This window comes from Centropristis striata, chromosome 1 (genome assembly GCF_030273125.1).
Source record: "Centropristis striata isolate RG_2023a ecotype Rhode Island chromosome 1, C.striata_1.0, whole genome shotgun sequence".
In the NCBI taxonomy this organism is placed as follows: domain Eukaryota; kingdom Metazoa; phylum Chordata; class Actinopteri; order Perciformes; family Serranidae; genus Centropristis; species Centropristis striata.
Genome location: NC_081517.1, coordinates 43,556,232 through 43,580,616, shown reverse-complemented (window position 1 = coordinate 43,580,616; position 24,385 = coordinate 43,556,232). Strand labels below are relative to the sequence as shown.

Genomic DNA, 24,385 nt, shown 5'->3' with positions numbered 1-24,385 from the left:
CAACCTCCCATATACGTATCGTTAATTCCAGCAGCTTCCTTACCTCCATTGCAGAACTGTCCCTTTTCTCAGAGTTGATCTTCTCTGCATAGTGCTCAGTGCAGCTCTTCTCTACAGGACTGCAGACCAGCAGGCCGGGTCTGGGTCCTGGACCCACCGTCACGTTGTCTGGGAAACCAGCAGGCGTTTCCATGGGAAACATAACTGCTGCTGGCACTTCATCCTCTACAGTGCTGTGGGGCTCTTCTTTAAAGTCTGCAGACGTCTTTTTATCCAGCTCACTGATGAACGCCGGTTCGTTGTTGTTGCAGACGTCAGGGTCCGGGGTCAGGGTGGGGTCAGGGGTCAGGTCTTCATGCTCCTCGTCCAGCATCACAGCACCAGGGGCCGCTGGGGACGCGTTGGGCTTGTATTTGGAGTAATAGAGTGAAACCTTGTGTTTCTTCTGAGGCTGGGACGGGGTGGTTAGGGGGCCTCTCTTTGAGGAGGCCGGAGGACGGGGGGCGGGGCTGTTGGCCAGCGCTGGAGAGCCACGCCCCTTACCTTTGTCTGAGGTGTGACAGGTGTCCACGTAGCTTTTACAGCTGCCCTTTGTTTTACTGCACAAACAAGACACAAAAACAGGTATTTTAATCCACTTGAGGTGTTTGTCTTTACGCAAACAGTAAACAGTCTTCACATTGAGAAACAGTAGTGTGGAGAAATAGTATTAGATTCTTGATATTTAACCCATTGAGGCCTGAAACGCCTGTAAAACCTCTGGGTGATTTTAAAATCAGCCCCTAAAACCTGAAGTTTTTCTGGAAATTCAACAGAAGTGTCAACGCTTCTACTAAATAATAGATTTTTCAGCCTCTGTAGCAGATAGAAAAAGTATTTGAGAGCTTATACAAATTCTAGAAAAACAATGTATCCGCTTTCCAGGCTTCAATGGGTTAAACAATAAACATTTCCACAACATTTCATTAAATCATGTCTCATAGACAAATGGGCAGACAAAGCTAACTGCAGGGGATTATAATGTGTATTGCATGGCAATTAACTGAACTGGTTCCCCATCCACGTTTCTTCCCCCTCCCCCTTTATTTCTATAGCACATTTAAACAACACAAACGTCTCCAAAGTGCTGTACATAAAATTAACAATAAAACAAACAATTCCATATACCAATCAGCAATAAATAATAAGTGTATAAATCTAAAATGATGACATAAATAAAACAATACAATCAAACAGATAAACATAGTAAAATAAAATAAAAGACGTAGTTAAAAGTAGTAAAAGAAATAAAAGACACAGAGGACCACAAAACTCACGCAGTGTTAAAAAGCCAAGTTTCTATTGTTTCTTTGAAGTTTTCTGTCACTACTTTGCAATGTCTGGTTCCTGTATGTTAATCTCATTGAGACGCGACTTCACCTTAACTTCCTCCTGTTCTTTGATCATGTAAGACTGAAATTTTGTATATAAGGAAGAACGTTTACTTTGTGGAGAGAGATGACTGAGACTCTCTCCGTGTACACGTAACTAACTGATCACACCGGCTGGCTCACTGCACTTTCTTCAGAGAAACACTCTATTTTGGGAAGAAACTGCATGTACAGTAACTTACTTGACTCCGTTGGGTGTGATGTTATTGACGGGGCCGTTATCTCGGGACAGCACAGAGTTGTGGTTGCTCCTGATGCTCGGTGTGGAGAACTCACTGAGGATGAACTGGGCCTGATGGAAGGCCATCAGACACACACCGAACAGGGAGAAGCTGAAACACAAACAGAACAAACAATGTGTCACACCTCCATCACACAGACAAAACTAGAAAATATAATGACTTGCTACTAGGGCTGGGCGATATGGCCCTAAAAGAATATCACGATATTTCGACGATATTAGGAAATACTTAACAAGATATAGAAAATATGATCTTTTTTTAGTCTGTACAAATAAATAAAAATCTAACATGTAGCATGAAGTGCAAATCTCAACAGTTGCCAAATACAAAAAATGTACTCTTGACTCTTGAGTATGAGCAAATAATAAAAATAACCATTTAGGGGTTCCGGGGGCATATTTTAATGAAGTTTTGTAAAGGAGATTAAAGGTTCTTGTATGTTTTATTTAAGGCATCTTATTTTTGACAGTTTTTGTAAATTATGTGGTGGATTCTCTTAACACACTGTGCTCTTATTTTGAAAGCTGCATGTGTTTAGTGACAGGGAGTAAGTAGCTTTTTGTGATTAAAACAACTTTAACCACTACATCAAGAAGTAGGAATGTTGCCAATATCATGATATGCATTTTTTATAACCATAAAAAAAATATACCGATATTATCGTGAACGATACGATATGGCACACCCCTACTTGCTACTGTAAATAGTTCAACTAATACTTCTATAATAAAAAGGTCCAACTCTGACTAGTAAAGGACCATCACAGACCTATTTGTCTTCCTCCATAAAACACACCACTCTACATCTATATTTTCATATTCATAGACTCGAGAGGAGGGAGAGGGAGGATATTTTTAACTTCTTTTCAAAAAGAAAAATAATTGATTTGTGACCAAGCTTTTTTTTATGTTACAAATATTCAATATTACATATATAATACCATACATTCATATTATCTCCCACTTTTACCGGGTATTTAAGTCCTAATAAATACTACCAAATATTTATGATTTTTAACCCTTTAAATGCCAGTTTGTTTACATAATACAGTATTTCTGTATAGTGAATGCTAGGAGGATTTCTTCAGTCTTGGATATGTTAATGATTAGCAACAACATTGATTTTTGATGCATTGCATCAAACACTGCAGTGCTCAATAATACAACAGCAATGTCCCTAGTGGAAACCAGGAAAAAAGCATCAATCAGCCATGAATGAGAAAATGGCTCAATAAAAACAGCAAAATAGCAAAAACAACTATTTTAAAGCCAGGGTTCTAGAGTGAAAGCCTGGTGTTACAGTGTCTTGCAAAAAATGTATGCATTGACACAGCCAAAAGGGATAGAAAAATTAAAGATTAGAAAGTGTCACAGTGAAGCACAATGATTAAAAAGCAAAATGAAAAGGAAATAAAATGACCAAAAAAGACACAAAATGACCAAAAAAAGACACAAATATGACCGAAAAAAGACACAAAATTACCAAAAAAGACACAAAATGACTAAAAAAGACACAAAATGACCAAAAAAAGACACAAAATGACCAAAGAAAAGACACAAAATGACAAAAAAAGACACAAAATGACCAAAAAAAAGACACAAAATGACAAAAAAGACACAAAACGACTAAAAAAAGACACAAAATTACCAAAAAAGACACAAAATGACTAAAAAAGACATAAGTGATAGAAAAATGAAAGATTAGAAAGTGTCACAGTGAAGCACAATGATTAAAAAGCAAAATGATTAAGGAAACAAAATGACCAAAAAATACACAAAATGACCAAAAAAAGACACAAAAATGACCGAAAAAGACACAAAAATGACCGAAAAAAAGACACAAAATGACTAAAAAAGACACAAAATGACTAAAAAAGACACACAATGACCAAAAAAAGACACAAAATGACAAAAAAAAGACACAAAATGACAAAAAAAGACACAAAATGACAAAAAAAAGACACAAAATGACCAAAAAAAGACACAAAATGACTAAAAAAGACATAAGTGATAGAAAAATGAAAGATTAGAAAGTGTCACAGTGAAGCACAATGATTAAAAAGCAAAATGATTAAGGAAACAAAATGACCCAAAAATACACAAAATGACCAAAAAAAGACAAGTGACCAAAAAAGACACAAAAATGGCCGAAAAAAAGACACAAAATGACCAAAAAAGACACAAAATGACTAAAAAAGACACAAAATGACCAAAAAAAGACACAAAATGACCAAAAAAAAGACACAAAATGACCAAAAAAAAGACACAAAATGACTAAAAAAGACATAAGTGATAGAAAAATGAAAGATTAGAAAGTGTCACAGTGAAGCACAATGATTAAAAAGCAAAATGATTAAGGAAACAAAATGACCAAAAAATACACAAAATGACCAAAAAAAGACAAATGACCAAAAAAGACACAAAAATGACCGAAAAAAAGACACAAAATGACCAAAAAAGACACAAAATGACTAAAAAAGACACAAAATTACCAAAAAAAAAGACACAAATTGACAAAAAAAGACACAAAATGACAAAAAAGACACAAAATGACAAAAAAAGACACAAAATGACAAAAAAGACACAAAATTACCAAAAAAGACACAAAATGACTAAAAAAGACACAAAATGACCAAAAAAAGACACAAAATGACAAAAAAAAAAGACACAAAATGACAAAAAAAAGACACAAAATGACAAAAAAAGACACAAAATTACCAAAAAAAGACACAAAATGACTAAAAAAGACATAAGTGATAGAAAAATGAAAGATTAGAAAGTGTCACAGTGAAGCACAATGATTAAAAAGCAAAATGATTAAGGAAACAAAATGACCAAAAAATACACAAAATGACCAAAAAAAGACACAAAAATGACTGAAAAAAAGACACAAAATTACCAAAAAAGACACAAAATGACTAAAAAAGACACAAAATGACCAAAAAAAGACACAAAATGACAAAAAAAAAGACACAAAATGACAAAAAAAGACACTAAATGACAAAAAGAGACACAAAATGACAAAAAAAGACACAAAATGACAAAAAAAAAACACAAAATGACTAAAAAAGACAAAAGTGATAGAAAAATGAAAGATTAGAAAGTGTCAGAGTGAAGCAGAATGAGTAAAAGGTCCTGACCAGGTGAAGATGAGGGTGACCATCCAGAAGGTTTCCTCCCAGCTGGGACCAGGAACCACCTGAGCACAGAGCGGCAGCATGTGGTGGGGCAGCGTCACGTTGAGGGTGAAAGGAAACGAGGTGCCGCGTGATGTCACCAGGGTGAGGTCCCGGATCACCCAGGAGGACGTGAAGTCTGGGGTGAAGCTGAGGAGACACAAACGGGTAGAAATGGTGAGAGGCAAAACAAAGTGGACACAGAAAGAGACATAACAAGGGGTTAAGAGGAAGAGGAAGATATATAACTAGGACATGTCGAACAAACATGTAAAAGAGGAAGAGAGAAAGCAGAAAATGACTAAACAGATGTGGGCGCTGCCTGTGGTTGAATAATAGAGTACAGATCTTATCTGTTGCAACTCTAACGAATATGCAGCAGTGGAGAAGATACAAGACAATTAGACTTAGACTTTCTTTATTGTCACTGCACAGAAAACACAACAGTGAATCCTGCAAAGAGCAGAACCTGTGAATAAATACATACAGTGGACTGTCACAATAAATAGATCTATATAAATATATATAAAAACTCGTATAAAAATAAAGGTGTCCAATATGTAGATTAATTATTGCACCCTCAAAGTTAACAGCAGTGTCTGAATTATTGCACAGATGATTAATTGCACTTTACAGGCAGGGTTATTTGGTGTTAAGCAGTCTGACGGCTGATTGGATCTAATCCCAACATTTTAGTTTCATTTCAGCAGAAAAGAATAATATTAGCAGCTTCTACGGCTGCCAAGAAAACCATTATAAAGAACTGGTTTGAACCCGTCACGAATGTCAAGAGAACCTGGCTTTTATTGTTTTTTGATGTCTGTCTTGTTGAGAGGTCAACAGCCAGGATTAATAATGCTACACCTGAAACCATAATCAATTGGTCTAAAGCTATCGCTGTGGTCCAAGGATTACTTTGAATTTAATTAACGTTTCATATGATTCTCTTTTTATCTTGGAATCTGTGTATATTACCAGTCTCTCTATATTTCTGTTTGGGCTAAATGCATGTTGTTGTTTTTTTTTTTTTTTTGGTTGTTTGTTTGTCTGTCTGTTTTTGCCGTGTGGCTTTGTACTGGTGTATAGTTGTTTTCATTTTTGTTGTTGTGGTTATCCTTTATATATTTATATTATTCTCTGTATGTTATTTGGGTGTACATTATGTCTTTGTTGTCTAGAATTGTGTTTTAGTGTTTTGTTTTCATATTGTGGCTCCTAATAAGTAATCCACTGTTCTTTTCTTTGTTTATTCGTTAATTAAAAAAAAAAAAAAAAAAAGCAGTCTGATGGCGAGGGGGGAAGTAACTGTTACTGAATCTGGTTGTTCTGCAGCAGATGCTGTGGTCTAAGTCTAATCTGTTGGAACTCTAACTAATATGCAGCAATGGAAAAGACACAAGACAATATCATTCAAATAGAAATAAAGCAGTAAAGAGCTTAAAGTCCACTTACGCGATGGTGATCTCAGAGGAGGTGTTGTGGTCCAGGCTGAAGGGGCGACACTGCAGAACCTCAAAGCCAAACCCCTGACACTTATATCCGTTAATATTCATGGACATCACTGTCAGAGGGAGCTCGCCTGCATTTTCCACCTTGAAACTCTTTCTGATGGCGAAGAGCGGCTTGTTGGTGCGCAGACCTGAGAATGACAAGCAGGAAGGTTTCACTTTTGTTTGTTCAATGACCTCTCTCTCTCTCTTAAAAGTCAATATGTGTCAATAAACTTTATGACTTTACAGTCATCTAGTGCAGTGGTTCTCAACCTTTTTGAGTCACGACCGTCAATTTAACATGCATGTTAAAAATGACCAAAAAAAGACACATAATGACCAAAAAAAGGAAACAAAATGACCAAAAAGACACAAAATTACCAAAACCAACACAAAATGACCAAAAAGACACAAAATGACCAAAAAGACACAAAATGACCAAAAAAGACACAAAATGACCGAAAAAGACACAAAATGACCGAAAAAATACACAAATTGACCAAAAGACACAAAATGACCAAAAAAAGACACAAAATGACCAAAGAAGACACAAAATGACCAAAATATGGAAACAAAATGACCAAAAAAGACACAAAATGACGAAAATATGGAAACAAAATGACCAAAAAAGACACAAAATGACCAAAAAAAGACACAAAATGACGAAAATATGGAAACAAAATGACCAAAAAAGACACAAAATGACCAAAAAAAGACACAAAATGACCAAAAAAAGACACAAAATTACCAAAATATGGAAACAAAATGACCAAAAAAAGAGACACAAAATGACCAAAAAAAAGTCACAAAATGACCAAAAAAGACACAAAATGACCAAAAAAGACACAAAATGACCAAAATATGGAAACAAAATGACCAAAAAAGACACAAAATGACCAAAATATGGAAACAAAATGACCAAAAAAAGACAAAATTACCAAAACCAACACAAATTGACCAAAAAAGACACAAAATGACCGAAAAAAAGACACAAAATGACCAAAAAAGACACAAAATGACCGTAAAAAAGACAAAAATGACCGAAAAAAAGACACAAAATGACCAAAAGACACAAAATGACCAAAAAAAGACACAAAATGACCAAAAAAAGACACAAAATAACCAAAATATGGAAACAAAATGACCAAAAAAGACACAAAATGACCAAAAAAAGACACAAAATGACCAAAAAAAAGACACAAAATTACCAAAAAAGACAAAATGACCAAAATATGGAAACAAAATGACCAAAAAAGACACAAGATGACCGAAAAAAAGACACAAAATGACCAAAAAAAGACACAAAATGACCAAAAAAAGACACAAAATGACCAAAAAAGACACAAAATGACAAAAATATGGAAACAAAAAGACCAAAAAAAGACACAAAATGACCAAAAAAAGACATTAAATGACCAAAAAAGACTAAAACACATTAACACATGAACACATTAACACAGTGGAGACAGAGCTGACTTCCAAAATGATTTGGCGACCCCCAGAAATCATCTCGCGACCCCAATTGGGGTCCCGACCCCAAGTTTGAGAATAGTTGCTCTAGTGAAACTACAGTCAGTTGAAACATGAATCTCACCATCACGACACTCCATCAGAGTGGACTGAGGGACGTTGAAGCGTAGCGAGGCCCCGGGGCCCGGCAGCTTGCCTCCGACCCTCAGCAGCTCTTTGGCCCCGTGGCCCTGCACCGTCACCATGTCAAACACCGTCAGGTTGTTCCTGAAACACAAAGACCAGACAAGAAAACATTACCATCAACATGTTTGATGAAAACGTGTTGAACTATGAACAGTGTTCCTGATATCACAATAAAGATAAACTATATCCAACATTTTTTGGATGCATTCTTTGGCAATACAGACTTTTCCCTCCATCAAAATAAAAATGAATATCCACATTTAGGTACACATCTTCAACTGCTCATTAATGCAAATATTAACCAATCATGTGGCAGCAAATCATTGCATTTAGGCTTCAGATATGGTAAAGAAGGTGAAGAAGAAGTTCAAACTGCCGAATCATCAGAATGGGGAATGAAAGTGATTTAGTTAACGAAAACTAACAAAATAACCAAAACTAAAATTGAAAAAACATTTTCGTTAACTGAAATAAAAATAATAACAAGAGTTTTTAAAAAAACGATAACTAACTGAAACTGTATTGTGTGGTTACAAAAGTCACTAAAAGTAACTAAAATTATAGTGAAAATGTCCTTCGTTTTCGTCTTTGTCAACTTTTTTCATACATAATTCAGTGTTTCTATTTCAACATGCAGGAACACAGTAAATATGTTTACTGAGACTGGGATGTTTACACTTCAACCAAAATACAAAGAGTTAATAACCTTATTGAGGCTAAGATGGATAAAGGAAATGAAGGCACATATCCATTACTAAAAAACTAAAAGTAGCACTACAACTAATAAAAACTAAACTAAAACTAAGCATTTAAAAAAAAATAAAAACAAAACTAAAACTAGCAAACTCACTCTAAAAACTAACTAACTAACTAATAATAACTGAATTTGAGAACAAAAATTCACAACGAAATTAAAACTAAAACTAATGAAAAATCCTAAACTATTATAACCTTGGGTCTGAGTACTTCAGAAACCGCTAACCTACGGGGATTTCATATACAACCATCTCTCGAGAATGATAACAGGAAGAGAAAATATCCAATGAGCATCCTTTCTCTGGGGAATTATGCCTCATTGATGGCATGAAAGGCAGTAATTAGAATAAGCACCTCATTACAACCAAAGTATGCAGAAGAGCATCACTAAAAACATAACATGTAGAACCTTGAAGCAGATGGCTGCAGCAGCAGAAGACTCTCAGGTCAGCTAACAACAGGAAACTGAGGCTAAAATTGGCACAAGCTCTCCAAAACTGAACAATAGAGGATTGGAAAAACATTGCCTGGTCTGATGAGATAAATTGTGATGCAACATTCAGATGCTAGGGGCAGAGTTTGCCATAAGCAACATAAAGCAGGCTGCTGCTGGTGGAATGGTGTGCAGGATATTTTCTTGGCACACTTGGGCCCCTTAGTACCAAATGAGCGTGTTTAAAAGCTACAGCCTACCTGGGTATTTCTTGCTGACCATGTCCGTCCCTTTAGAACCACAGTGTACCCATCTTCTAATGGTTTCTTCCAGCAGGATAGGTCATGAGCCACAAAGTTCAAAAACTCTCAAACTAGTTTCTTCAACATGAAAAATGGTTTACTGTTCTAAAAAGGCCTCCACAGTCACTAGATCTCAATCTAACAGACCACTTTTGAGGATTGGTGTTATAGTCAGGCGGCTTGGTACCAGATTTAAGAATAAAGGGGACACGTCTGATAAAAGCACCTAATTTTTTCCACATGCTCTCTGTCAATATAGATTTCAAATTTTGGTAGGAGCCACTTCATCAAGATTATGGATCGGAGATGGCACCCATATAAAGTCTATGAGAACCAATATATCTTCCAAGCCACTCAGAAGGTCAATCTTGGTGTCAAAATATACATTTTCTGTTGTATATACAAGATTTTTTACATGAGATTAAAGCTTTCCCTTGATTTTTTTCAGCAGTGTACATGGCAGCTAATCCTCACTCTCCCATGAACATAGAGTCCAAACATTTTCAACTCAGGATTCCCTATTGCAGCACTTGAAGACCTACCAGTCTGGGTGAAAATGAACTATTTGATCAAATAATCATCTGGTGATATTCTCAATAGTTTTAAATGATTCCTTGACCCAGAAAATGTAGATTTTGACACCCAGATTGAACTTCTAAGTGGTTTGGAAGATATATTGGTTCTCATAGATTTTATATGGGTGCCATCTCCGATTCCAGAGTCTTGATGAAGTGGCTCCTACCAAAAATTGAAACCTATGGTGATAGAGAGCATGTGGAAAAAATTTAGTGCTTTTGTCCGACGTGTCCCCTTTATTTAGCTCAGCCGCCTGACTATCTGCAGCAACTGAGTAGTGCCATCATGTCAATATGGAGCAAAATCTCTGAGGAATGTTTCCAGCCCCTTCCACAAAAAATGAGAAGTTCTACAGGAAAAAAATGGTTCTAACCCATTACTAGCAAAGTGGCATATAAAGTGGCCAGTAGGCTATTCCTTTGATGCTCACTGCAGAGCACTCAAGCAGGAAAGCAGATGCCTGGAAACTGGCAGGCAACAGACCTTTTTCAAGGACGCCATATTGACATGTCACATTGGGAAAAAGCACAAGTGTAAATAATAAAAATGAATGATGGTCATTCCTTTATGAATCCCATCTAGCTGCTTTGGTTTCAAAGTGGCATTGTGCGTGCAGCCTCACTGTCATGGCTGATTGGGACACTTTAACAGAACAGAGCTATCGTTAATACTCATAGCAACATTTGTACTGTCACTACTTAACCCTTTATCAGGCAAAGAACTATATTTGGTAACTTCAGTGGATGTCAAAATGGGGTTGAAAAAAAGTTGCAAATTTACTAGATTAAAATGGCAAATCCGTGCGAAAAAAGTCTCAGATTTCCGAGATTTAAAGTGGTGAATCTGCGCGAAAAAAGTTGCAGATTTACGAGATTTAAAATGGCAAATCTACAAGAAAAAAGTTGCAGATTTACGAGATTTAAAATGGCAAATCTACAAGAAAAAAGTTGCAGATTTACGAGATTTAAAATGGCAAATCTACAAGAAAAAAGTTGCAGATTTAAGAGATTTAAAGTGGCAAATCTGTGTGATATTTTGAGTACAACTTTTCTGAAACATCTCTTCCAAACTTTGAAATTCCTTTGCCATTATGAAACCTTATTACACATATTGGTAGAAGGAAAACTCCTACAGATGTGAATATGAATGTGTACCTGATGATGAGAATGGTGGTGGTGGGTTTGTGTTCAGAGGGAGTAAAGACCACAGGAACCTCTCTGGCCTCCCAGGGCTGCAGCAGCAGACGCAGGACGCCTTCTCCTCTTATGTCCTCGACACTCTCTCCTGTCTGCACACACACACAATTAAGTTAGATAAGTATTACATATTGGGAGCCAAAAATCAATGAGTAAATCTGAAAAGATTGAACAGCGCCACAACATTATTCCCAAAGAGTGTCCTCTGGATTTACCTTCGGGGGAGAAGCCAACAGAGAGAACTCTGTAGTGCTGATGTTGACAGAAAGGGGGCTGATATTAAACCTGTCAGTCAAAAGGAAGAAAACAGGTTGACATATCATCTCACGGGATGTGCTGGAGCAACACAGTAAACTACTCACTTTACAGTTAATTATTATCAGAATATAACATTCCTATTCTCCCTCCAGAATGTGCTATTGCCTTTGATGCTTTTCTGTCAGGTAATAAAATCCTGCTGTCATCTGCAACCAAAGATATCATCAATCAAAGTACATCTGACTTATAGTCACATGATCCTTTAATGCAGTAGTTCTCAGCCTTTTTGAGTCACGACCCCCAATTTAACATGCATGTTGTCTGCGAAAAAAACAAACAAACAAAATGACCACCAAAAGACACAAAATGACTAAAAAGACACAAAATGACCAAAAAAGGAAACAAAATGACCAAAAAAGACACAAAATGACCAAAAAAAGACACAAAATGACAAAAAAAGACACAAAATGACAAAAAAAGACACAAAATGACAAAAAAAGACACAATTGACCACAAAATGATTAAAAAAGACACAAAATGACCAAAACAGACACAAAATGACCAAAACAGACACAAAATGACCAAAAAAAGAGACAAAATGACCAAAAGAGACACTAAATGACCAAAAAAGACACAAAATAAAAATAAAAAAAAGACACAAAATGACCAAAAAGACTAAAACACATTAACACATAAACACTTTAACACAGTGGAGACAGAGCTGACTTCCAAAATGATTTGGCGACCCCCAGAAATCATCTTGCGACCCCAATTGGGGTCGGGACCCCAAGGTTGAGAATAGCTGCTTTAATGTGTATACAATCTAACAATAAATGTAAAAGGGGGGAACAATTAATAAGCCTGCTTTTGTTATTGTTTTCTATATAGATTTTGACTGGGAAAAAAACATTTTTATTACCCAGAAAATGTTTTGTCTCCAATAGGTGCGACAGGTGTTTTTTAACAGACGTTATCCAGTTAATTCTGTAAGGCTAAATCTTATTTGATCTTTTTGCTAATTAAATGTCTTTCAAGAAAATGTATGTTATCAATCCTATTTCCTTATTAACAAAATTCCATATAGAAACCAACAAATGTGAAAAACAGAACCTTGTTATGTCCCATTTAAAATCCTACCTGCACACTCTAAAATGCTTCACAAACAAAGATGTGAAAACTAGAGGCTAATATAGTAAAAATTGATTTGTAATTCATTTATTTTCATGTTTATGTTTGCATCTGATTTTTATTTCATCTTCATATATATATATATTGTTTTTTTTAAACAAACTAACTCAAACTTGCATTCCCTTGTTACTGGAAAGGTTATCCTGTCCTAAGTAAACTGTAGTTGAATAATATTCTTCAAAACCATAAATATATTTCTGACAGCATACCATTTGGTGAGTAGGTCCAGAGCGTCTAGGGGGGCGGGGTACAGGGAGAGGATGCGGATCTCTACAGAAACCACAGAAGAAGAGGGATTCTTCAGCATGAAGGTCTTCACCTGAAACAAAGAAACAATTAGGTTTTCTTTTTGCTGCAGATAATTGCCACTAGATTTGAATCCAGCTTTAGAAATATATATGTAAACAGCACTTTTAGTAAAGAGTTATTCAAATCAAATCAACTTTATTTATAGAGCCTTTTAAGACAGCGTTAACTGATACAAAGTGCTGTACATGGCAGGACAGACCAACAATAAAAACAATAAAAAATGACCAAAAAAAAGACAAAATTACAAAAACAAGACACAAAATGACGAAAAAGACACAAAATGACAAAAAAAAAGACACAAAATGAAAAAAAAGACACAAAATGACAAAAAAAAGACACAAAATGACGAAAAAAGACACAAAATGACAAAAAAAAGACAAAATGACAAAAAAAGACACAAAATGACGAAAAAAAGGAAACAAAATGACCAAAAAAGACACAAAATGACCAAAAAAAGACACAAAATGGCCAAAAAAAGACACAAAATGACCAAAAAGACTAAAACACATGAACATTTTTAGTCAAGAGTTATTCAAATCAAATCAACTTTATTTATAGAGCCCTTTAAGACAGCGTTAGCTGATACAAAGTGCTGTACATGGCAGGACAGACCAACAATAAAAACAATAAAAACAAAGAACAAGCAAAAACAACTAAAACAAAGCGAGTCTCATGCTGGGTAAAACAAAAAAAACAGTAAATAAAAGTGGGTTTTAAAATGAATCACAATTTTAAAATGAATCTTAATTTAAAAAAACCACAAAGAACAAATAAAAACAAAAAATAAAACAGAGCAAAGGCTCATGTTGAGTTAAAAGCCAGTGAATAAAAACAAAGAACAAGCAAAAACAACTAAAACAAAGCGAGTCTCATGCTGGGTAAAACAAAAAAAAACAGTAAATAAAAGTGGGTTTTAAAATTAATCACACTTTTAAAATGAATCTTAATTTTAAAAAACCACAAAGAACAAATAAAAATAAACCAGAGCAAAGGCTCATGTTGAGTTAAAAGCCAGTGAATAAAAAAGGGTTTTAAGATTTCTTTTATTGCCCACCTTGCTCTCATTGACAGGTGTGGCACCAAAGTCCAGAGGGAAGGTGGTCTCTACGGGGAGTCTGGGCCACCTGGAAGACAGTTAATGATGTTAATAACGGTGTGTTATTATGGATTATAAGACACACAATGGCATCTGGATGAAAGCTGTGTGTTGCATTTAACACGGACCTGCAGGACAGTTTGTCTTTGTGGTTCTGCCATCGAGAGCAGAGCTCAGCAGCCAGTTTGCCGTCTATGTCCCAAGACGAGGGGAAGAAGTCTGGGAGGAGGGAATGCTGCCACTCTGAACGACCTGACGGGATATTAGAGACAATTAAACATGTAGAAGTGAACCCGAAATGAATCAGATTATGATTTTCTGTCTCAAACAAGTACGGCTGGGTATTAGTACTCAATACACAGAACCAAGTAACTCAGGCTCCGTTTACATGATGACGGTCTGAACAGAAGACGCAAAAGTGGCGTCACGTCTTCACTTTTTATTCCTCGTTTAGACGAGCGTTTTTGGGAGGAAATCTGCTGCATACGGTGACGCAAAAGTGTGTGGAATTGGATTGTATGCAGCCAGGCGGCATCACTTAAAGAGATAAGATCATCTTTGGGCATGCAGAAGTTTTCACGCCACACATTTTCATCAGCTACTCCTTCCACAAAGTTCTCCACCATCACTACATCTCCCAGGTCTCGTTCACAGCCGTCTGGCTCCTCCGACCAATCACTGCATCCAGAATGTGATGGAGGTAATTCCAGATCCTTCTCTGTTCACTAATACTATCTGTACATATCCTGGACATTTGGTGGAAAGACTCCTGTAAGTTTATTAGAGCTGCCAGAGCAGCTTGAAGGTCCCACCATGGAAATAATCCCACGTTTCTTTATTTCCTGTACTGGAGCATGTATGTGACGTAAACACATACGTGACGTGAGCAGATCAGATCAGAGTTTTGTGTCTTGTCAGTGTAGACGACACGCTACGGAGGAGAGGATTCAACTTTTCCACTTTGGAGGGTGGTTTCAGATTTTTGCGTTTTTTAAGCCCCAAAAACGCCGTCACCGTCTAAACGAAAGGCACTTCCGATAAAATATTTTGTCGTTTTTACCTGCAAGCATCCTCGTGTGAAAGCGGGGCCCTAGTTTAAAAAAAACAAAAAACAAGTGGCTGCGAGGTTTCATATCTCACCTGTTTCAGACAATCTCAGAGGACACGGCCGTCCACACTCTCGCTCTGCCTCAAACACCACCTCCCCCTGCTGACAGACACATCATATGTTACATCTTATCCTTTATACAGGTGCATCTCAATAAATTAGAATATCATGGAAAAGTTTATTTTTATTAGTAATTCAATTCAAACACAATATTACCCAAAAAAGAATCAAATTGATCAAAAAATTAAATAAAATTAACCAAAAAAGGACTCAAATTGACCACAAAATGACAAAAAATGACCACAAGACACAAATTGACCAAAAAAAGACACAAAATGACAAAAAAAAGACACAAAATGACGGAAAAAAAGGTAAAAATGACGAAAAAAAGGAAACAAAATGACCAAAAAAGACACAAAATGGCCAAAAAAGACACAAAATGACCAAAAAAGACACAATATGACTAAAAAAAGACACAAAATGACAAAAAAAACCCACAAAATGACCAAAAAAGACACAAAATGACCAAAAAAAGGGAAACAAAATGACCAAAAAAGACACAAAATGGCCCAAAAAAGACACAAAATGACCAAAAAGACTAAAACACATTAACACATGAACACTTTAACACAGTGGAGACAGAGCTGACTTCCAAAATGATTTGGCGACCCCCAGAAATCTTCTCGCGACCCCAATTGGTCGAGAGAAGGTTGAGAATAGCTGGTCTAAACAACAAGAGATAAAAGCATCAGCACCTCCGTGTTGGCCTGAGAGAGAAACGGGCGACTCTGACTATATTCTTAAGATGGTAAAAAAATCTTTGTTGTATTTTTAATATGAGGAATAAAACTTAGCTCAGAGTCGAAAATGACGCCCAGGTTCTTTACACATTATGAAGTTCTCGTAGAATCTCGTAGTTTTGGTAAAAGTTTCTCTCTCTCGCCTTCAGGACTGAAAACTAAAACCTCTGGTCCAAAAACCATACACACCTAACTACTGTTAGCGTTTTACGGTATTTTACCTTGAGAGGAGAAGAGTGGAAGTGGAGAGGGATGTGCAGGGCGGAGCCCAGGCTGGTGTCCAGACTCAGGGTGAACACCTGGTTGGTGGGCAGCGTCCTGCTGAGCCGCTGCAGGGACAGGACCTGCCAGCAGCCCTGAGGGACTGAGAGCGGGCCGCTGAAGTTCACCACCTGACAGATAGAGGGCAGCAGAGACATTCAGGTCAAATCCTGTCCTGAACCTGGGATCCTCATGATAACAGGGGGTCAGAACTGACTTGGCAAAAAGTAAGAGGGAGCTTGATGATGGTCATTATATCATCAGAGGAGACTGTTATATTCCTCTTTCAGTAAGTCGGCCTGGTCAGTCGGGAGTGCAAGTGTGTGGAACTCAGTACCTGAGGAGGTTAAACTGCTAACAACATACAAGGCCTTCACTAAAAAGTTGAAATTGTGGCTTATCAACACCTACAGCTGCCAACACTATGTTGTTGTTTTTTTTGATCAAGGTGTTTTTATTTTGTTTTACAGATTATAGTTTACAATTTAACATAGGTCCAACAGAACACACAGGGAAAAAGGAAAAAAAACCCTCAGTAAATCCCCCCCCCTCCCCAAGTACCAGACTTAAGAGTTCACAGTGTGAAATACATAGTTCAAAACACAGAATTCACATAGCCAGATTAGCAAAAATCAGAAAGAAAAAAAAGAAAGTATAGTATGTAGACTTCCTGGGGTGTTTTGTCTTGTTTTGTTCTGTGGATCTATGTTTTGTGTTGTAGATCTAGCTTGTTTTTACATTGTTGCTGGACTGCATTTCTTTTTTTTTGGTTGTTTGTTTAAAAAAAATAAAAAAAAGACTGGGCAGATACTGATAAATGCTCATAAGATGTTTTTCTTATCCATGTAACTGTAACAAGGTAACATGTATTTGTTTGTATGCATGTATAGGTATTTACAATGTAATATAAATTGTTTATAGTATATATAATTGTTTATTATATTTGTATGTGACTATATTGATTAGTCATATATATATATATGTATATAGATATAGAGACCTGTTAAGGGGTAGGACTCAATACGTTTTTTTACTTCTTCCTACTCCCTTTCGAGCTTGCAGAAAGTATCTGTTTTCTGATTTTTTTTTTGCTTTTTTGTTTTGTTTTTTATTTATTCATCTATTAATATTTAAACTTGTTTTTTTTTATTTGCTTGCATGTTCGAAATAAAGACAATCAATCAATTGTATTTGTCTGGCATAAACATCAATAAAAATAAATAAATAAAAATAAATCAGATGTGCCTCCTATCATACCTTGATGACTCCCTGCAGCCTGTGTGAGAGGCTGGCGTTGACCACAGTGACGGGCAGGAGGAGGGAGTTAGTCAGCCACACATCCACCTGGTCTGCTCCTCCTTGTTTCAGCTGGAACAGGCTCAACAAATCTCCCATGGTCCTTCTGCATAAAGGAACACACACAATGCCATAACATTAAGTTATTTTACATAACATGTCAATGATACTTCACACACGTTGAAATTTCAGGACATTGTATATTTAAAAACATTAGAAATTATGTTTCGAGTGGTAAACATGTCAATTCCTGTTTGTATTCAAAAAATGTTTAAATTAAGGCAGGGGATTTATAACTTTAGGGGGTTAATGCTAATGTTTGAAACTCAGAAAGTCAGAACTAATCTCAAATACAGATGTGTGTCAATTTTGGGTGTAAAATTATGGATTAATGGACTAAATGATGAAATAAAGATGTGTAACTCTATGTTAGTTTTCAAGAAGACTTTAAAATCTAAAATAATCAAGGGTTACAATGAAATTTGATTGAATTTTATTTTTCAGTTTAAGCTATCATGTGTTTTGTAACAATGTGAATTACTCAGTTAATGTAATCTATATAATGTATACATGTAGATGGTAAAGGAGAGGCAAAAATAAGCCTTTAGAGCTTCAGCCTATTCCTTTTTCAGTTGCTGTCTGATGGATTCTTTTGTAAAAAACATGATTTTATTTTGTCTTTGTTTTGTTTTGTTTTTGTTTTTTGTTGTTGTTTTTTGTAACCGAAATAAAGCATTCATTCATACTTCCATTAAAACATTATAATATAACAGACTCATATTGGCAATTATTGATTTTCTTTTTTCCTCCTTTTTGTTTTCTTTTTGAAAGTTTTGTTTCCCCTCGTTTCTGCTTCTTTTCTTTATCTGCTTATTTATCTATTAATATCCAATCCAATCCACTTTATTTATAGAGTACAATTTTAGCAAACACAAGGTTTCCAAAGTGCTGCACAAACAATAAATAGATAACACAATACAAAGAGATGTAGTAAACAATAGAACAGTAAGATGCAATAAGATAAAATAAATAAAAAATGGGATAAAAATAAATATAATAAAATGCAAAATGTACTGCCCGCACAAAATAAAATATGCATGTATACAAATAAAAACAAAAAATTGTAAAATGATATGAATTTTATTTCTCTCTTTATTTTTTTTACATTATGTCTTTATTTATTATTAGCACATTACACAGTCATCACCATCTCTCTGTATTTTTTAATGCAGCACCAGAATTACCTGCCAGAGACAATGAAGATTTTTTAAATTGAATTGAATTTACTTTTCGTTTGAATTGTAATGGTTTCTGAGCACAACTTGAGTGTGAAATGACAGAAGTTACCTGTGTGTGATATGGAGTCCAGGGAAGCTGTAGGTTGTCTGGTTTCCTAGAATTTTTAAGCTGATATGATTTATGCATTTCCCTCCGTTGCCTGGCACCGAACCTGATTTAAGAAACAAAATGTTCCAGGACATTTGGGTCTAATGCAATTGCTCCTTATAAGATACTATGTGAACTGAGAAGAAATGATTTGAATTGAAATTCACCTCTACAGGCAAGTGTTGCCACTTCAGTGAAGTTTTTTGCCTCTGGTCTCAGAAGAACCTGATTAAATTCCAGGCTGGCCTCCACTTTTGATAGCACCTGCATGTCCTGGGGAGATAAATCATCTTGTCAAAGTCTATAAATTGCAACTGATAATTCCCATAAAATAGGAGGACAAAGAAGAAAAAACCTCACCTTTACATAGAGCTTCTTGCCTCCGGAATTTAACATAAAAACTCCTATTTTTGGTTCCCCTGTAAAAAAGAAAAAAACAAAAAAGGTCACATAAATGTGCACATGTTCAGTATGTTTTCCCTAACATTCTCTATAGGTCATTGAGATAACTTGCTGGAACTTGTTGCTGAGGCAAAGACACATTTCTTGATTAAAAAGTGAATATTAAAATGATCTCCATATTCACAAAGAAGTTATAAGAAGCCTATAGACCACGGGTGGGCAATTAATTTTCTCAAGGGGCCACATGACCAATACCACGAAGGTTGCAGGGGCCGGACCAAAACTCTGAACTAAATTCTGCTCAATATTAATGTAATCTCTTTATAAAATACAGTAAATTATCTGGTTTTGAGCTGCTACTGATAAGAATACATGTTATGATAAGACTGTTAATGTGGAGTGAATCAAATATAGCAGTTAAAAAGTAGTAAATACTCCAATCACTATATCACTATTCCATTTATTTTAAACACAACTATAAATGGCATTTAGCAAGGTTCCTATTGGTGTTTTTGTATTATATATCTTGTTTTTTCATGTTTGTACATTTTCTAGGTGTTTTACAATGTTGTGATGCTTTTATTTTGAAAAGGTGCCGTCCAGTGTGAAACTGGTGCTTTCATTTTGAAAGGTAGTGACAGGAAATAACAGGTGGAACGGTTAAATGAAAAAACGAACCGTAAATAATAACGAGTGCGTCGTAATTCATATAAAGTTGATATAAAGTATCAAAAGGCTTCTATAGTGGCTGACTGACAGGACACAAGGTTTGTTAAAGTTTATTTTCTTCTGTCATATATATTAGTGGCTATATTTGTTGTCTTAACTATAGTAAAAGTGCTTGTTAGCTCTAGTGCTAATGCTTGCTAATTTCTTTTTCAAAATAAAAGCACTGCGGTTATATTGATTTCCTGGGTAACCTCACGCGGGCCGGACAAGGACTGCACATTGCCCAGGTCTGGTATAGACCAAACCACCCTCTGCTGGTGACAGAAATAGTTTAATAATACTGTACGTCAAAACTGTGACACTTTAACCAAATTTGTGTTTCTAAGAATTTATCAATGATGTGGTTCAAAAACAAAGATATGTGTGAGTGATCAGTTTAAAAATATTCAGTCATTTTACACCAATGCAGCTGAATTAATTTGATCTTTTGTGTCTGAGTTACTCTGGACAGTGAGCACTGATGTCTCCTTATATTTATATTTCTCTCATCTGAAAGCAGCAGAATCATTATCATTATCTTATCTTTTCTCCAGAGTCAAAGTAAACAAGATTTAAGAGAAAGGGAAACTTTTTCTAAGCAAAGCAAAAGTGGTCCATCATAAAAAAAACAGTCAGAATAGATAAGAAATGTAGTGACGTTATTTGAGTGTAGGTTTTAGAAGCATCAACACACTAGTGCGACTCAGTATCATAGCTGTGTGGTATATTTAACCCTCTATGTTACGGTGTTGCCCCATTTTTGGCCTGTCAAATTTCTACAAGGCATCTTTTTGAGTGATGCGATACTTTAAAAAAGAGGGAAGAGTATAGGGAACCAATAGCAATGCTTTAATTTGTCACGTGACCTCCAGGAGGCCATATTGAAACCCTATTTTTCAGACTTTTCCAAAAGGAAACAGCTTTGCCATTTTGCACCACAAAAAATCTCTCAAAATGTAATTTCCTGACCCTTTTCCATCTGGAAAAAATACATATTCCTACTGATAAGTGAGTAAAGCTTCATTTTTGATTTAGTTTCATACACTTAAGACTGTTCAAGACATTCATTACAATGGTTCAATGGTACAATGTTTCCTACAGGCAAAATTCAGATAAGAAACCGGTTAAAAAAGTTCCTTTTATAATGTTTTTAAATTTAAAACGTTATGTATTGTACCCTGTTGAAGCTACTGAATCTTTTACACATGTTTATTAAATAAATTATGTTAAAACTATTTTTTAATATATTAAATTTCAGATTTATTGTCTATTTTTTTTTTTAAACTTAAATTTTATTTCAATTTTTGCAGCATATACAAAAATATACATACAAATTCACATTTAGTCTGCTGTTTTTCATTTGTGATCTGCTTAATATAGCATTAAATCATATACATCAAGACAAATATGTATAAATGACATAGTTAAACCAAAGTAACACCATAAAACAATAAGTAATTAAATAATAAACTGTGTTAATGGAAATAAATCAAATTAAATTAAGTGAAATAAAGTAAAATAAAATAAAGGTAACATCAGATTATTGCATTAGTATGGTCATGGCAGGTCTCCATCTGTTAACAAATATATCTTTTTGAAGCCTCAAGGAATAAGTTATTTGTTCCATGTGATAAATTTCCCAGACCTTCTCAATCCACATATTGTATGTTGGAGGGTCGGGTTTTAACCATTTAACAGTAATACATTTAAGAGCTGAAATCAGTAATATTTGTAAAATATATTTTTTCCCCCTTCCAGTTATGTAATTTGGTATGAGTCCAAACATAACCATCTTGGGATCTTTATTAAAACTTTTCTGGAAAACTTTTCCAAGTACATCAAAAACCTTATTTTGTCTATTTTAAGACAAAAAAACACTCTAAACATTTTTTTCCTAACTGGCATCATAATGCCTACCATAGAGGGTTAAGTACAACACAGTCACATTAGCTAATGTGCTAATGCTACTCAGCCTGCAGACACTGGGTCAGACAGGTGAAACAGACCCACCTACTGCAGCCGGCCCAGCAGTGGGGGCGATCAGCAGCACCAGAATGTGCTCAATGACGTAAGGCTTGAGCTTGTCCAGGTCAGTGGGCCGGTCACCACGCGCCGACAGATTAATCTGCAGGCTGAGGCGCTCCTCGCTCTGGAGGCAGGACCCCTGGGACGGGACAGGAAAGACATACCAGTCACGCACCAAACACAACAAGTATGATAACATTAAGGAGTCATTTGAGCAATTTTGTACACTACCGGTCAAAAGTTTTAGAACACCCCAATTTTTCCAGTTTTTTATTTAAATTCAAGCAGTTCAAGTCAAATGAACAGCTTGAAAGGGTACAAAGGTAAGTGGTGAACTGCCAGAGGTAAATAAAAAAAGGTAAGCTTAACCAAAACTGAAAAATAATGTACATTTCAGAATTATACAAGTAGGCCTTTTTTCAGGGAACAAGAAATGGGTTAACAACTTAACTCTATGGAGTCTTGGGCTATTTTGTCCATTTTTGAATTCTTTTCATGTCTTTGTAAGTCATTTTGTGTCTTTTTTTTGGTCATTTTGTTTCTTTTTCTAGTCATTTTGTGTCTTTTGGTGTCTTTTTTGTCATTTTGTGTCTTTTCTTGGTCATTTTGTGTCTTTTTTTTGGTCATTTTGTTTCTTTTTCTAGTCATTTTGTGTCTTTTGGTGTCTTTTTTTGGTCATTTTGTGTCTTTTTTTGGTCATTTTGTGTCTTTTTTTAGTCCTTTAGTCCAACATAAAATGTGATTTTGAATCTTTTTTTTACTTTCAAAACACTATCATGCTCAATAAAGAATTGTAAATGTTTCAAATGTGCATTAATTTCAGAGTACACTGAGACATTAAACTGCATCATTTTCAATTAAATTCTGGAAAAATTGGTGTGTTCTAAAACTTTTGACCAGTAGTGTATATAGGAACAGAAAATAACAAAGATAAAGAGGAGAAATAAAAATAAAAATGACAATTTGAGTGTTAAGCAGACAAAGAATATATTATATTTATAAATTAATGAGCTGTTAAGGCGACAGTGGAAAGAAAACAAACGGTGAAGGAAAAGTGTGAATTATTTTCTGAGCTGTGAAAGTCGACAGAGTAACCGGATACTTTCTGCACACTGACAGACAGAAACAAGCAGACACTAACTACTACCCCCACCCTGTGACTAACACCCTCTCGAAGCTCACAAGTCAATACTGGGAGTGCAAATCTCACAGCAAACCAGGCTCCAGGCTGGTCTCAGTGGGTGAATCAGCACTGACAACCTGTAGACAGATGCCCTGTCTGGGTGCCATGGGGGCTCAAGGGTGCAATAGCAAACCTAATCCCTTGAAACCAAGCCCACTGCTAACTTCCTGTAAGGCTCATTTAATCTGTGCGCTGTATTGACACTGACCACGGCACCGTGCTCCATTTTGCTAGCAAAGTCTGAGGAGCAGGTGTTGATCTTGGATATGATCCGAAAGGTCACAGCTGGGACGCTCGTGCAACAGAACGGCTCGATGATTTCAGTTCGTATACGTATGACAACATAGTCAGGTTGTCTGCAGTCACCTCTTGCATCATGTGTGTTGCGCCACATGAGCTCTGGGAGCCCTGCGTCAATTATAGTGTCTCTTGAGAAAGCAATTAAAAGTCTGGCAGGAGATGTGGCCCTCCTCGGGGGTTCTGGGGGGAAACAGGAGGCGCTCTGATGACAAGCCCGGCTGTCTGTGGAAGTTTTTAGAGTATCTGGCCTTCTGCTTAGAGGAGTCAGAAACACTCACTACTCATAAAGAATGCAAAGTAGGAACAAGCTAAAAAAAGGTGCAGGATCATACACCACAAAAAAATGGGCAACACTTTACAATAACATGCTAAATAATGTTTATAGATGGTTTATAAACCAATTATTAACCAGTGCTTTAGATATTTAATCGTTAAATGTTTTCAACCAATTTATTAAAGGTATATGAATCTTTTCAAAATCATTAACATACTTAATATGGAGTTAAAAATATTAAAATGGGTGCAACTAAAACTATTTATAAACAATTAATTATAATTTAATTGTTTGCTAATGGTAAAGTAACTATAAACGTACATTAATAGACATTTTTATTAATAAATATACATCTATTTGCCATTTATACATGATTAAGTGAGTTAAACATTAACAAATTATGTATTTACCATTCTAAATGGTCTATAAACAGTTTATAAATGATGATTAAACATTAATAAACTGTTTAATCTGTTTACCGTTTATAAATGAAAAAATGTTTTTCCTCTAACTCTACCTGATGCCCTCTCCTCTA

At 35.6% G+C, this 24,385-nt stretch overlaps 1 protein-coding gene across 1 annotated transcript in view; it reads right to left on the bottom strand.

Annotated features, from left to right (window-relative positions):
• tmem131l (transmembrane 131 like) overlaps positions 1–24,385 on the bottom strand; it is a 73,236-nt gene that overhangs the window by 11,740 nt on the left and 37,111 nt on the right. The window contains exons 9-25 of the mRNA XM_059343263.1: positions 22,079–22,232; positions 19,319–19,377; positions 19,126–19,231; positions 18,920–19,022; positions 17,534–17,678; positions 16,237–16,407; positions 15,248–15,317; positions 14,236–14,359; positions 14,066–14,135; positions 12,912–13,021; positions 11,472–11,541; positions 11,215–11,348; positions 7,932–8,074; positions 6,300–6,486; positions 4,812–4,997; positions 1,613–1,762; positions 44–599 (exon numbers count right to left, since the gene is read on the bottom strand). Of these exons, the coding sequence (XP_059199246.1) occupies positions 44–599; positions 1,613–1,762; positions 4,812–4,997; positions 6,300–6,486; positions 7,932–8,074; positions 11,215–11,348; positions 11,472–11,541; positions 12,912–13,021; positions 14,066–14,135; positions 14,236–14,359; positions 15,248–15,317; positions 16,237–16,407; positions 17,534–17,678; positions 18,920–19,022; positions 19,126–19,231; positions 19,319–19,377; positions 22,079–22,232 (2,538 nt within the window). The remainder of the gene's footprint in view (positions 1–43; positions 600–1,612; positions 1,763–4,811; positions 4,998–6,299; positions 6,487–7,931; positions 8,075–11,214; positions 11,349–11,471; positions 11,542–12,911; positions 13,022–14,065; positions 14,136–14,235; positions 14,360–15,247; positions 15,318–16,236; positions 16,408–17,533; positions 17,679–18,919; positions 19,023–19,125; positions 19,232–19,318; positions 19,378–22,078; positions 22,233–24,385) is intronic.